The 14,471-nt window shown below is 44.4% G+C and overlaps 2 protein-coding genes across 2 annotated transcripts; both read left to right on the top strand.

Moving 5' to 3' along the window:
• Positions 1–9,742: 9,742 nt before the first annotated feature.
• On the top strand, positions 9,743–11,913 carry LOC133420830 (UDP-glucuronosyltransferase 2B31-like). Its single transcript, XM_061710684.1, has 2 exons — positions 9,743–9,843; positions 10,173–11,913. Exon 2 carries the CDS (start codon positions 10,185–10,187, stop codon positions 11,760–11,762), a length of 1,578 nt encoding a protein of 525 aa, XP_061566668.1. The 5' UTR covers positions 9,743–9,843; positions 10,173–10,184; the 3' UTR covers positions 11,763–11,913.
• A 705-nt stretch (positions 11,914–12,618) lies between these two features.
• On the top strand, positions 12,619–14,454 carry LOC133420488 (UDP-glucuronosyltransferase 2C1-like). Its single transcript, XM_061710181.1, has 2 exons — positions 12,619–12,630; positions 12,714–14,454. Exons 1-2 carry the CDS (start codon positions 12,619–12,621, stop codon positions 14,301–14,303), a joined length of 1,602 nt encoding a protein of 533 aa, XP_061566165.1. The 3' UTR covers positions 14,304–14,454.
• The last annotated feature ends 17 nt before the right edge of the window (positions 14,455–14,471 follow it).

The following is a 14,471-nucleotide window of genomic DNA, read 5'->3' as shown; positions in this document are numbered from 1 at the left end:
CCCTGAAATCGTATGATTTTTCCTTAAAAATGCCCCAAATACTCACAAACGAAATTATTTCATAATTTTATATTTTCATTCAAAAATCGGTGCTACCATTTTTCACACACTGAGACTATTTCAGGTCAATTTTGATTCAAGTCTATTTAGATGGATTTTAGATCGATGCAATAAAATCTATTTAGACTTTTTTGTGTCTTTTTAAAAGCAGGACATGAAACTGTGATATTAGACATTTTTCTTAAAAACAAAAAGAAAAAAAAACAACATACTTCTGACTTTCTAAGACATTTATTTTGGATGAAGCATTCATTTATTATTGTGACATAGACTACAAAAAAGTTTTAAATAGATTTAAAGTTCACAATTTTGTCTTAACAGTCCCTATTACTGTGCCTCAGTTTTGCCTCAGTCACTTTTAGACTAAACAGCTGATCTACAGCTGGATATTCTCTTTCCTCACTCAAAAATTCTGACTTTAGACGTACAAACGTACACTCGTGTGGTCTGTTAGAAACATCAGGTGACCAGTTAGAGACAAAAACTGTAAGAGCAAAGGACAATTGGGTGATATTTTCTCAGTGCAGTGCCAGTGTCTGATATTTGTCTCTGATGGGTAAAGAGCCTATGAGGCCACAGGCTGCCGCCTACAGAAAACCAGCTGGACCTGTCTATATTTTTGTTTGTTTCAGAGCACTGTCGAGAGTCAAAAGTCCCCAAACTTCCCAGAGAGAAGTTGGTGTCATCATTTTATCACTTTTCCACACCCATAGCTCACACTGATAGTACGCAGCAGAGTCCAGCCTCTGGGACCGTCAACACCAACAACACTGCTGCGGGCGGGGTTCTGGTAAAATGTGCTGTGACTCACAGTAAACATCTGTCACCGAGCGGCAGAACGCGCCAGGCATCTGTGTGAGTGGTGTGAACATCGACGTGAGAACCTAAATGATGCAGAACAATGAAGGGAAGGAAATGCTCTGCACCAGCGAGTGTCTCGGTGGCTTTCCTTCACATGTTTGAGGCTTGAAGTCGGGTTTGAAAAGGTGCCCTGAATGTGAAAAGACTCCCGGGAGAATCATAAACAGTGCTTGTTTTTATTTTCAGGACTTCCTTATTTGATTGACCGCCATGGCAACAAATGTGTTCAGCAGCAGCAGCCGTCTCCATCGGTGATCGCCGTTCAGCCAGTCAGGCCGAGGTGGGGAATCGATGTATCGACCAACCTAGGTCTGACTCTGCTGTGGTAGACGGCAAAGGCCCGGTTTCAGAATAACTGGTGAATTGGCACCGTGTCAAATGGTGAATGGGAAGGCGTTGAAGTAAGATGCACGCTATCTGTTTTGACTCAGGCCAACCAAAATAATTGTATTTTTCTGAAGTCGTGTCAGTATACTTTATCGTTTAGATGTAAAAGTCTCATTTAGAGCATTTGAACGTAACAGTTTTCTCCTTTTTGTTTGAATATTCTTCATAATTCTTTCATTTCCTTCCAAAAAATGTTCTCACTTGAATGAACTGATTGAAGCTTTTGAAATGAGCCATGTTTTTTACTACTACTACTACTACTACTACTACCAAATACATTTGCTGCACCAAAACTTTGCTGTTCAATAAATGTGCTATTTATATGTTGAAACTGAGACATAAAAAGATGAGTTATTAACTCTTAGGGTCAAATTTGACCCATTTTGACAGCAGTAAAATTACCCTAAACATCCTTTTAGCCTGAAATCGTGGGACTTATCTATTTAGTGTTCCCTTCCCGCCCAACACAACAGTCCCTTTATACAAGAAAACCACGTTTAAAAAGACACCATCATCTTGTCATAAGTGCCGCTTCCTCAGTGCTGAGTACTACAAAGAGCTGGATCTTCTAACTAGTTCTGATGAGCAGAGAAGTTTACTAGATGCAGAAGTCTTTAGCTTGTTCTTAAAAGTAGGTCCAGACCTGCAGATCGGACAGAGTTTGGTGGGTCGTTCCACCGTCGTGGGAACAATGGAGGAGACGAGACTGGCTACTGATTTCACGCCACGTTGTGGTGGAAGCACCAGGCGTTTTCTACAAAAACCCTCTGAGCCGTGGTCCAGACCAGTGGCCCCCCAACCCTGGTCCCCAGGACGTCCTGTCCTGCATGTTTTAAATGTTTCCCTGTGCAAACACACCTGATTGGATCCCCAGGACCAGGGCTGAAGGATGCTGGTCCACGCAGTCCAGCAGTTTTCTTGCCTGGGACACAATCTTTGATAATGTAGGATGTTTCTGCCGCCCCCTGCTGGAATATCTTTGTCTAAACTCTTGATTTCATCTCCCTTATCATCTCAGACATAAGCTTGTAGCGTGAAGGGGTCGAGCAGATCTGCAGACAAAGTCAGGTGCACATGTGTGCACAAACATAAACATGGACCGTCACGTCTGCCTTTGAAACCTTCGGTCTGTATTTCATGGTCTTCTTGATCTCGAGTTCATGTGATGTCGTGCGTTCAAAAATAAAACACTTCATATCTTTGCCCAGAAATAAAACAGTAGAATAACGTCTAATCTTGAAAATCAGTCCTGACCTGCTTTCCATTCTCCCAGCGTTGCACATTTAGACTGAACCTAGGTCTTGGATGTAGAAGAATTTAATCAACTTTCCTAATCCGGGAATGGCGTCCGATCTCCCCCAGGATCCGGTACGTGTGCAGAGCTACCCCGGCCTGCTTGGAGTCGCTGATAAAACACCAGCACAGAAACACTTAGATCAATGCAAGACAAAGATAAATAAACAAAAAGTACTTCTGATATAAATGTGATATAAATCTGCAGTTGCAGCAACAGGTTACGAGTTTGGGGTAAAATCGGTCATTACCCTGAAGCTTGTCAGTAAGTCACAGGAACACGTTGACTGGATGGTAACATCAACATTTACACCTGTAGGCATCAAAGTCAGGGAAAAACACTAAAACTTCTAGCTTTCCAGGTTGGAAATGCAGCATCAGAGTTCCAGTTGAAACTTCCTAGGAACTTGGAAGTTTGTACTTCTAATGGAAGGTGAACTGGTTTGAGGCCACGCTGGCTGTTTGTCTTCTCCTTTTCTCTGCTGCTGTTAAACATCTACTCAACTTCAAGGTCCAATGTGCACTCAGAGACGGTGTTGTGTGCACTTTAGCTGGAACAAGAGGCTGTTACTTTTTTATGCCCTGGCCAGTCCCTTTTGACCTCAGGCATTGGCAAGTCCCAACATGTGTTAAAGAACACTTTAAATAAAGTGAGTGAACACAAAATGGAAAATATTGAAAGTTGCATGTGATTTGCACAGTATGAACCGTCCAATTCCTCAGACGGTACAACGCATTGATGGTTTGGTTTGGGTTGCTGAGGTAGCAGCCTAAGCAGAGACCACCCAGGAAAGCAGAAATTAAACCCCTGACACCACCAGACTGGAACGTCTCCCCTCTTGCCTGCACCTACAAATCCTGCCCATAAAGGTTGTGGAGAGAATTAGCAACAAAAGTCGGCCCCGGAGAAGCCCGGTCCCCACCTGAAAATATTCACAAATCTCTAAATAACAGGATTAATATTCCTCCGAGAGCCTTTTCTCCTCGTTCAGAAGCAGCTTCTCCTGCTTGTCCTGCTCACTCTGGACGAGGATGGGTCTGTTTTTCTCTCTGCTCTATCTTTTCTGCCAGTAAAGTGTAAAACATGTTTTTATTACATTTATCATCTTGTCAGATGTGCATAACTCGTGTGTTTACTGCACATGTGGATCTGATGTGAACCTTTGAGGAGGTGCAGATCTGTTCACACAGATGAGGACCTCGGACTATGAAACCCTGGCGCCTGATTGGCTAGCTGTGCTCAGATATGTCACCAGTCACATGATCGCTAGAGACAGACTTCTAGTTGAGTGTTTCTACTGAACTTCACAGTAAGTGTTCACATGTTATCCTCACCATCTACCAAGAGTCTTTTTTTCTCTTTTTTACACCTTTTATAGTTCAATTCTTGGACAGATCGGTGCTTTATGTCGCCTCTAGTTCCTGTAAACAGCCGAGCTTTAGCTCTAACCCTGATTAATGGTTTACTTTAAAGTGCTGGAGAGTTCAGAGCAGCCAAAGCGGTGTGTCCTCCGTGTCTCCCGTTGCTTGGATGGGGTTTATGTTGCTCCACAGAGGCAGAGGAGGGGAAGGCTGCAGCTCGCTGATATGACTGTTCAGCTGTGACTCGCGCTGTTATTGTAATCACCGACGCTCACGTTATTTTCCCTCTGCTGCGTGACCTTGCTGCTTCCCCCTTCCCTCCTTCCCTCTCTCCCTGCCTCTCCTGTGTCACGCTCGCAGGCGGCACTCCAGCTTGCCTTTTTCTCATACACAACTTCTGAAATATCTTTTTTCATTTTTCTGCGGTTTTATTTCTCTCCCTCGGCACATTTGAAACCCAAACACAAAGCCGACATGTCACAATGCAACACCTAAAATAAAGCTGTGAGGTGTGGAAGTGAACACGATGAGTAGCTCTGAACTGAAACACCAAACTGAGCAAATGAATAGAGAGAAAAATCCTGAAATTTCGTCATATGCTGCTTTTAATTTCAAAAGTGGACATGTGGACGACAGAAAACACATTTGTGCGTTCCAGTAATATTCGGGAGGGTTGAGCGTCTCCAGCTCTGAAACGCTGCCATCCCCTCTCACAGATCTGGTGGTGGGTGTTCTGGCACCGACGCCACCGAGCAGTGGAACATTTCAGCAGATATCTCGTCCCATTTCTCCTGTAAACCTGACCTAGGGTGTGCCGCTGATGTCCTCGTCTCTGCTGGGAACGGGCCAGGACTGCGGCCGGGCCGGTCCAGTTACCAAGCCCACGGACGTGGAACGTGGAATGTGGTTTTGCATTGTCTTTTTGTCAAATGCATGGACTTCCTTTGGAGAAGACGTCTTAAAGGAGCATCAGTTGGGCTGAAATCTCTGTGTAGTTTTTCTGCATTAATGCAGAAGTGTGAACAACCTTCATCAAGGGTGCTGATAGGATCCAAACCATCCCAGAGTCTGGTTTTCAGACTTGATGAAAGTCCGGACAGTCCTTTTTGTCTTTGGTCTGGGGTGCACAGCAGCCTCGAATACTGATTCCTCGGACCACGATATGTTTCCATTGTGTGACGTTACATCCCAGATGCCTTTTGAACCAAACATGTCGATGCCTCCTCTGGACAATTATGCATTCATTTATTTTACTTTTTTTATTTTTGATACAGTAAAGTTTTGTGAAGGTGAGTCCAAATCAGCGATTCAGGAACAACAGCTCTGGATTTAGCGCCACCTGAGAGGTCGGAGATCTTGGCTGTCAAGTTTCGGTTTTGTTGGGTTATTTCGTGTTACCCTACAAAGAAATGAGAACCAGACACAATTCAAAGTTTTCAGCTTTTGCAAAAGGGGAGAGAGCTCAGAGCACTAAGGTGTCTCCGCTCAACTCCGAATCAGCTTCCCCCTTCAGCTTGAATTTATTCAGTACATGGGCGTATACTTTTTACACATCATGAGTACATTTTTACACAGGAGTTAGGCAAAAGTGCTGAGCTTGTTAATTTGCTTGTTATTCCACACAAGAACGTTTACGAAATGATTACATAAAGGTCATACACTTCCTTTTAGCTAAAATAGCTTCCAAGCTTTAGGGTCAAAAGCGGGTCTGGCAGAAGAAACAGGATATAAAGCTGATTTCACAAGCGTGTTTGAGACAGTAAATTTTCCACTTGGCTGCAGACTTTAAAGGTCAGCATTTAGGCTGTTAAGTGATTAATATATATATATGCATTTCTCCAACAGGTTTCCGTTTATGAATATATGAATATATGAATATATGAAAAAGCTTTAATGTCCCCGAAGGGCAATTTGGTTTGCAACCACAGGACAACATACCAACACAGTCTCACTCCGCAGGCGTCGCTTTTCGACGAACGGTCACGAAACCATTGGCGACATCTACTGACGCAAAAGGTACCCACATGCGTCTCTTTCAGACGCAAGTAGGCTCCAATTGACTCCAATGCAATTTAAAAATGTTTATCCCACAATCTCTGTTCAGTGAGTATCATGCATGGTTTATCAGTTATTAAGAAGCATGTTTCCACTTTGACCAGAACTAACCAGAACTAACCAAACTAACGTCTGTCTGATCCACGTCTGTCTGAGAGGATGCCCCCAAACAACATATAAAAATTTCAGACTCCTAGCTAAAGGCGTAGTGAACTATGCAAAAAAAGACACAAAATAGGCCCTGTTCCATTAGTCAGGAGGCTCTCAGACCTAGAGGTTTCTACACCCTCCTAACCAGCCAGAACGTTTTGGAGGAAACACTATTGCAGAAGTCATAGAAATCTGAATTTTGTATATGTTGTTTGGGGGCATCCCCTGATCAGACAGACGTTAGTTTGGTGCAGATCGGACCTGTACTTTTCGATGGGCGGGGCTTTGAAACGTCACCTTTTCCAACATTCGAACGGATACTGTTGCCACAAAATTTTACCAAACCAAGTAAAACGTGACCTGTGGCCTCCATATCGGGCCTAGATTGGGCTTGCCAAGTCTCAACTCTGTGAACCCTCTGCAATGCCAACTAGCTCTGTGGAAGTCGTACAGCCACGGGACCAAAAGATCCTAGCAAAGGGCCTTCTGCATTGCAACATAGTCAAAAATCAGCTTCCCAGCTCAAAGCGTTAGTGAATTATTCAAAAAACATTTCAAAGGCCCGAAAAAGGCACCACACACGGTGACCTTTGGCACTTCCGAAGGTCGCATGGGTCTGCACCTCGGCACAGTGGATGAGAGTCACCTCCTGATACAGAGTCTAGAATTTCAGCCTCTTAGCTCAAAGCATTAGTGAACTATGCAAAAAAAGACACGAAATAGTCTTTGCAGACCGAAAAGCGTGACCTTTGACACTTCCGAAGGTCACACAGATCTGAAAATCCGCACAGTGGATGAAAGTCACTTCCTGATACAGAGTCTAGAATTTCAGCCTCGTAGCTTAAAGCATTAGTGAACTGTTCAAAAATAGACACGAAATGCTGCTGTCGCCCCCCCCCCCCCCCCCCTCTGGTCGTCCCGTTGCTGCTTCCGCCTGCCTGCTGTGTGCTGCTGACGTCCCCGACTCCCCCACTCTGGCCTTCGGCAGGAGGGTCCCCCCTTATGAGCCTGGTCCTGCTCAAGGTTTCTTCCCTCCTAAAGGGGAGTTTTTCCTTGCCACTGTTTGGCTTAAGGCTTTTCTCACACTATGGGAGTTTTTACCTGCCATTGTTTATGTAATGTTATGTAAAGTGTTGTGGCCCTGTGATGGACTGGTGACCTGTCCAGGGTGTAACCCCTGCCTCTCACCTGAAATGAGCTGGGATAGGTTCCAGCAGACCCCCGTGACCCCGCAAGGGATAAAGCGGGTATAGATAATGGATGGATGGATGGATGTTTATGTAATAATTGCTCGGGGGTTTATGTTTATGTTTATGTTCATGTTCTGGATCTCTGGAAAGCGTCTAGAGACAACATCTGTTGTATTAGACGCTATACAAATAAAATTGAATTGAATTGAATTGAATTGAAATAGGCCTCCTAATAATACATCACACACCTCCTGTGGCTACTGAGCATTAATAACATGTCATAATCCAAGGAGAACTAATTAAAACGGATGTCCTTAACATGAACCTATTGTATTATTGAATTATCAAGGACACTTTCGTGTTTTTGTGTTTAGAAATGTAAAAATAGTTATATATAAATAATAATAATAATAATAATAATAATAATAATAATAATAATAATAATAATAATAATAATAATAATAATAATTAATAATAATAATAATAATAATAATAATAAATTTAACATTCTAAAGTCACACTTAAAAGTAACTCCACTTCTCTGTCACCTGTCACTCCAATGAAAGACTCGTTCCGTCTTGGAAGTAAAGGCTGAATTATGGTCCCGCGTTAAATCGACGCAGAGCCTACGGCGTAGGGTACGCGGCGATGCGCGCCGTACGGTGTGCGTCGCCGCGTACCCTACGCCGTAGGCTCTGCGTTAGTGTAACGGGGACCATAATTCAGCCTTAACTGGAAGTTACACGTGTCATTTGTTGATGTTTTTCCAGGATTCTGATTGGCTGGCATGATCCGGGTCCCTACCTACTAACAACCAGCCCCGTGATTGGCTGAGACTTACCAAGTGTACAAATCATTACTGGGCTACTCAAACCATTTGTTTCAGTTATCCATAACTGAAACAAATGGCCGGTAACTACTAGCAGGTTAATAGCCCCCCACTAGCCTACTTATGGGACTAAATAATGCCTCATTCCATGGGCTGATACCAGTCAACGGCCCACGAACGGGGCATCTGTCACGTATCCAGGATCCCCCTCGTCACTATGACGTAGAGGGAATTCCTAGAGGGGGTTCCAGAATCTTGAAAGTCCGTGACTTGGTCGCAAAAGGAATAGTCAGAAAAATGTATTTATACAATTCAGGGGCTATTATTGTAATCCCTCTACGTTTTTGTACTTTGGAACAAGTAGGCAGGGTACGTTTTTATGTGAGAGGAGTCGGGAGTGTAGTGTTTGGTTGTCATGGTGATTTGGTGATTACTTGCACTGGGCGTCAAGTAGTCTTGGCGTAAGCGTCCTTGTTGGACGCATCGGGGTTGGGGAAAGGTGGGGGGAGGATATAAAGCGAGACGACGGCTACTAGTCCCCTATTTAAGTTTTTAAAATATATATACATCTCCCAAAAATGTCAGACAACTAGTAGGCTACAGCCACAGAATATATAGGAATTATAAACGCATGCATGCAATGCATTAAACTAAAAATGTATTTTTCAAAAAGGCTGCTGTCGTTTGTTGGTGCCCAATTCCATCCGCATTTCACTCTGGTCAAAGTGGAAACATGCTTCTTAATAACTGATAAACCATGCATGATACTCACTGAACAGAGATTGTGGGATAAACATTTTTAAATTGAAGTATTTGCATTTTAAAAGAGGAATGAGGACGCGGTGATCAGCTGCCCTGAGCGTCACATATAGCCACAGACGGGATTACATTGGAGTCAATTGGAGCCTACTTGCGTCTGAAAGAGACGCATGTGGGTACCTTTTGCGTCAGTAGATGTCGCCAATGGTTTGTGACCGTCGAAAAGCGACGCCTGCGGAGTGAGACTGTGTTGAACATACATATATATCCCACTTCAAACACACAATACAATAAATAAATAAATATAATAAAAACAGTCATCACATCACATTGTTCCCCCTATAGGCTGTTTAAAAACTTTCTGCGCTTCAGTTCCTGGAGAGTCCTTTAATCAGTTAAAGTTTTATGCGGACAGATAAATATGCAAATCTCTTCAAGGGAATCCTTTCTTACCCAGTAACATTGTAAGTAAACTGGCATTCGTCACCAAATGAAGATCTTCGGTTTTTCTTTTATGTCCTTGAAAACACTACATTTAGGACAAAGGACTTATATGTAAAACATGAAATATCTTTGGTTCATACTGTGTGCAAAAAATAAAAGCTAACGTACAATAAATCCCTATATACCTCCTTTATCAGCATTTTTGACGTCGTCCCAGCTTTACCTCGTGGTGGGGTTGTAGTATGCATACAATGATTGAATGAACATGAGCTTTTGAACTCGAGCATGAGGAGGGACCTTTAATCCACTGACTGGACTTTGCCCACAATTACTCAGCTCACTTGTGTGTGTGTGAACGGCAACCACATGCAAACACGTATCACTTTGTGTTCGGGCTCCCCGAGGATCTGCAGCTCGAGCCAAACCTCTGAAATCTGAAACGGCAGCAATCAGGTGAGATATTTTATTAACCTTAACTTTGGCAAATCAAACCATTCATCACCCACAATAGCTCACAAGCAGTGGTGCACTAACTAAAACCATATTTTATGTAAAATTATTGATAAAGATGCTTAAATATCTGCTCTCTTTGACTGGATTTTTAATGGTTTTCTCATTGGTATTTAGACAAATGTTCTAGATCATGTTGGTTAGATGGAAGCAACAACTAGCAGCTAAAAGAGTGGACCTATTTGGACCAACTACTGGACAGACCTTCATAAGTAACAGAATAAATAGGTCAAAGATGAGATGACATGTTCTCTCTTTGCCGTTTCTTGCAGGAATCATCCAGCATGACGGCCGTATCCCTAACGGTCCTCTGCCTGCTGTTGCTTGGCCCCTTCGTCTGCAGCGGCAGCAATATTCTGGTTGTACCTGTTGATGGCAGCCACTGGGTCAACATGAAAGTGATCCTGGAGGAGCTTCACACCAGGGGCCATGTTCTCACAGTCCTGCGCTCTGCCAAGAGCTGGTACATCCCCAGCAACTCCTCCATTTACACGTCCATTAATGTCTCCATGCTGGAGGACGAATCGGACAGGAACTTCTACAATAAGATGATTCAAGATGTGACAGCTTGCCGCAGCTATCCTGCCTTCATGCGTAGCTTTTGCCAACAGCAGGTGATCACGTCTATGTTGGAGAAAGGACACGAGATTCTGGCCCGAGCAGCTGCGACCATGTTAGATGACCCGGTGTTCATAAGGAGGTTACGGGATTCCAAGTTTGACTTGATGTTGACAGACCCTGCTTTGACCTTAGGGGTTCTTCTGGGTAGTTACCTCAAGCTCCCGATGGTTTTTAATGTCCGCTGGATCAATGCTGGGGAGGGCCATTCAACCGTGGCTCCGTCTCCAGTGTCTTATCTCCCTGTGCCAGGAAGTGAACTCAGCGATCAGATGGATTTTCTGGAGAGGACAAAGAATATGATGCACTATCTCTACAGTGTTTATGAGCAGCGTTTCGTCATCAACGCTGCATACTCAGATCTCTTGCAGCGCCACTTCCCTCCTGGAACTGACTTGCTGTCTTTGCAGCATTCAGCTGATATCTGGCTGTTCAGAGCCGACTTTGTCTTCGAGTTTCCTCGGCCCACCATGCCCAATGTGGTGTACATAGGAGGGTTCCAGTGCAAGGAGGCCCAGCGCCTCTCTGCTGAGCTGGAAGCCTTCATGCAGAGCTCTGGGGAACACGGGGTGGTGGTGATGTCTCTGGGGACGCTGGTGTCAGCCCTGCCTCCTGGGGTCACAGAAGCCATCGCCGCTGCTTTCGCTCAGCTGCCTCAGAAGGTGATTTGGAGGTTCGTAGGTGAAAAGCCTTCAACTCTTGGAGACAACACCCTAATGGTAGACTGGTTGCCCCAGAAGGATCTCCTGGGACACCCCAAGACTCGCGTTTTTGTGGCCCATGGAGGAACCAATGGATTGTACGAGGCCATCTATCACGGTGTTCCCGTTCTGGGTCTGCCCCTCCTTTTTGACCAGTTTGACAACCTACTCCGACTGAGGGTGCGTGGTGCAGCTCGGGTGGTGGAGGTCAGAACATTGACTGAAGAGAACTTCCTAGAGGCTCTGAAGGACCTTATTAATAACCCCTCTTACCGCAATAACATTCAGCACCTCTCTCAGCTGCACCGAGACCGCCCAATGCCTCCTATGGACACGGCCATCTTCTGGATTGAGTACGTCATCAGAAACAAGGGAGCGGCCCATCTGCAGTCAGTAGGGTTCAGCTTGCCTTGGTATTCTTACTTCAGTCTGGATGTAGCTGCTTTTATGATGGCCATAACTGGGACCTTTATCTGGGGTTCAGTCGTTGTCTGTAGGTGTCTTTGCTGCCGGAGGTCCAGGAGAAAGATGAAACCAGAGTAACTCATCAAAATGTGACTCTTTTTGTACAACTGACCAATGTTGCACATAAAGAGACAAAGCACTGAATCATTGACTTATAGTATGATTCCCAAACCTTTCTGCCTCACAATGTAAACTGTTGTAACAAAAATAAAGTTTTAATCAACAAGAAGCACCGTGTAAAACTTTGTGAAACATAAATGCTTTTGCCAGAGATTTCAATAATGATGCATTAGAAATCTGAAGTGTTAGTTTGCCTTGATAAAGATTCTTAGTTTTTGGTGAATACTTGAACTTTTCATTTAATCCCACCATGTCAATCTTTGAACTTGACATGTCACATTGATGGTTGGAAACCTGAGACATTTCTTTCTCTACTCATCATCATCTCCCTTCGTTCATTCCATCACGTTTATGTAAAATGTCAAAAATACAATAAAATAGCTCAAAAGCAAATTATTTTACTATCGTAGATAAAATAATATAATTATTTTTACAGAATTAAGCCACCAGAGAAGTAAAAACAATGGTCTGTTAGTAGAATTAACAGCACAACCAAATCTATTCGCTTTATAACAGGGATGGCGATGCACTCTAAGGTCTTTATTCACAGCTCAGAAGTTAACATAGTAAAAAAAGAGAAATCCTGCCTTGTACCTTTGTCATGGATATGAAATCCATCTATGGAGACTGAAAACACTTTTTAACTTTGCAGTTAATATGTTCATTTCTGATATAAAGTTTGATATTTTACCCAGGCTGCAATGGAAATACACTCACCGTTAGCACCACCCCCAAGTGGTCATTCAAGGACCTGCACCTTCTCTTTCTTTCATATTAAACCAAACTTCAAATAGTTTGTTTCTCCACATCCAAGATGGAAATATGTGTAACAAGTCTTAAAAAGAATGATTGGAATGAGATAAGAAAAAAAACTGAGCCTGTGTCATTTCTCTGTGTCGTTTCTTGCAGGAATCGTCCAGCATGATGGCCGTATCCCTAACGGTCCTCTGCTTGCTGTTGCTCGGCCCCTTTGTCTGCAGCGGCAGCAATATTCTGGTAGCACCGTTTGATGGCAGCCACTGGATCAACATGAAAGTGATCCTGGAGGAGCTTCATACCAGGGGCCATGTTCTCACAGTCCTGCGCTCTGCCAAGAGCTGGTACATCCCCAGCAACTCCTCCATTTACACGTCCATTGATGTGCCAACGCTACAAGACGGGTTAGACAAGGACTTCCCTCGTAAAATACTACAAGATGTGATAGTTTGCCGCAGCTATCCTGCCTTTATACGTAGCTTTTGCCAACAGCACCTGATCATGTCTATGTTGGCAGATGGACATGAGATTCTGGCCAGAGGAGCTGCAAAAGTATTTGATGACCCGGTCTTTATGAGGAGGTTATGGGATTCCAAGTTTGACCTGATGTTGACAGACCCTGCTTTGACCTTAGGGGTTCTTCTGGGTAGTTACCTCAAGCTCCCGATGGTTTTTAATGTCCGCTGGATCAATGCTGGGGAGGGCCATTCAACCGTGGCTCCGTCTCCGGTGTCTTATCTCCCTGTGTCAGGAAGTGAACTCAGCGATCAGATGGATTTTCTGGAGAGGACAAAGAATATGCTGCACTATCTCTACAGTGTTTATGAGCAGCGTTTCGTCATCAACGCTGCATACTCAGATCTCTTGCAGCGCCACTTCCCTCCTGGAACTGACTTGCTGTCTTTGGAGCATTCAGCTGATATCTGGCTGTTCAGAGCCGACTTTGTCTTCGAGTTTCCCCGGCCCACCATGCCCAATGTGGTGTACATAGGAGGGTTCCAGTGCAAGGAGGCCCAGCGCCTCTCTGCTGAGCTGGAAGCCTTCATGCAGAGCTCTGGGGAACACGGGGTGGTGGTGATGTCTCTGGGGACGCTGGTGTCAGCCCTGCCTCCTGGGGTCACAGAAGCCATCGCCACTGCTTTCGCTCAGCTGCCTCAGAAGGTGATTTGGAGGTTCGTAGGTGAAAAGCCTTCAACTCTTGGAGACAACACCCTGATGGTGCACTGGCTGCCCCAGAAGGATCTCCTGGGACACCCCAAGACTCGCGTTTTTGTGGCCCATGGAGGAACCAATGGATTGTACGAGGCCATCTATCACGGTGTTCCCGTTCTGGGTCTGCCCCTCTTTTTTGACCAGTTTGACAACCTACTCCGACTGAGGGTGCGTGGTGCAGCTCGGGTGGTGGAGGTCAGAACATTGACTGAAGAGAACTTCCTAGAGGCTCTGAAGGACCTTCTTAATAACCCCTCTTACCGCAATAACATTCAGCACCTCTCTCAGCTGCACCGAGACCGCCCAATGCCTCCTATGGACACGGCCATCTTCTGGATTGAGTACGTCATCAGAAACAAGGGAGCGGCCCATCTGCAGTCAGTAGGGTTCAGCTTGCCTTGGTATTCTTACTTCAGTCTGGATGTGGCTGCTTTTATGATGGCCATAACTGGGACCTTCATCTGGGGTTCAGTCGTCGTCTGTAGGTGTCTTTGCTGCCGGAGGTCCAGGAGAAAGATGAAACCAGAGTAACTCATCAAAATGTGACTCTTTTTGTACAACTGACCAATGTTGCACATAAAGAGACAAAGCACTGAATCATTGACTTATAGTATGATTCCCAAACCTTTCTGCCTCACAATTTAAACTGTTGTAACAAAAATAAAGTTTGAATCAACAAGAAGCACCATGTAAAACTTT

Source organism: Cololabis saira, chromosome 20 (assembly GCF_033807715.1).
Source record: "Cololabis saira isolate AMF1-May2022 chromosome 20, fColSai1.1, whole genome shotgun sequence".
NCBI classification, from domain to species: domain Eukaryota; kingdom Metazoa; phylum Chordata; class Actinopteri; order Beloniformes; family Belonidae; genus Cololabis; species Cololabis saira.
This window is presented reverse-complemented; position numbering and strand designations above follow the sequence as displayed.

What these genes read in the sequence shown, in the direction of transcription:
- LOC133420830 (XM_061710684.1), top strand. Translation starts at nt 10,185, where the DNA reads ATGACGGCCGTATCCCTAACGGTCCTCTGCCTGCTGTTGCTTGGCCCC.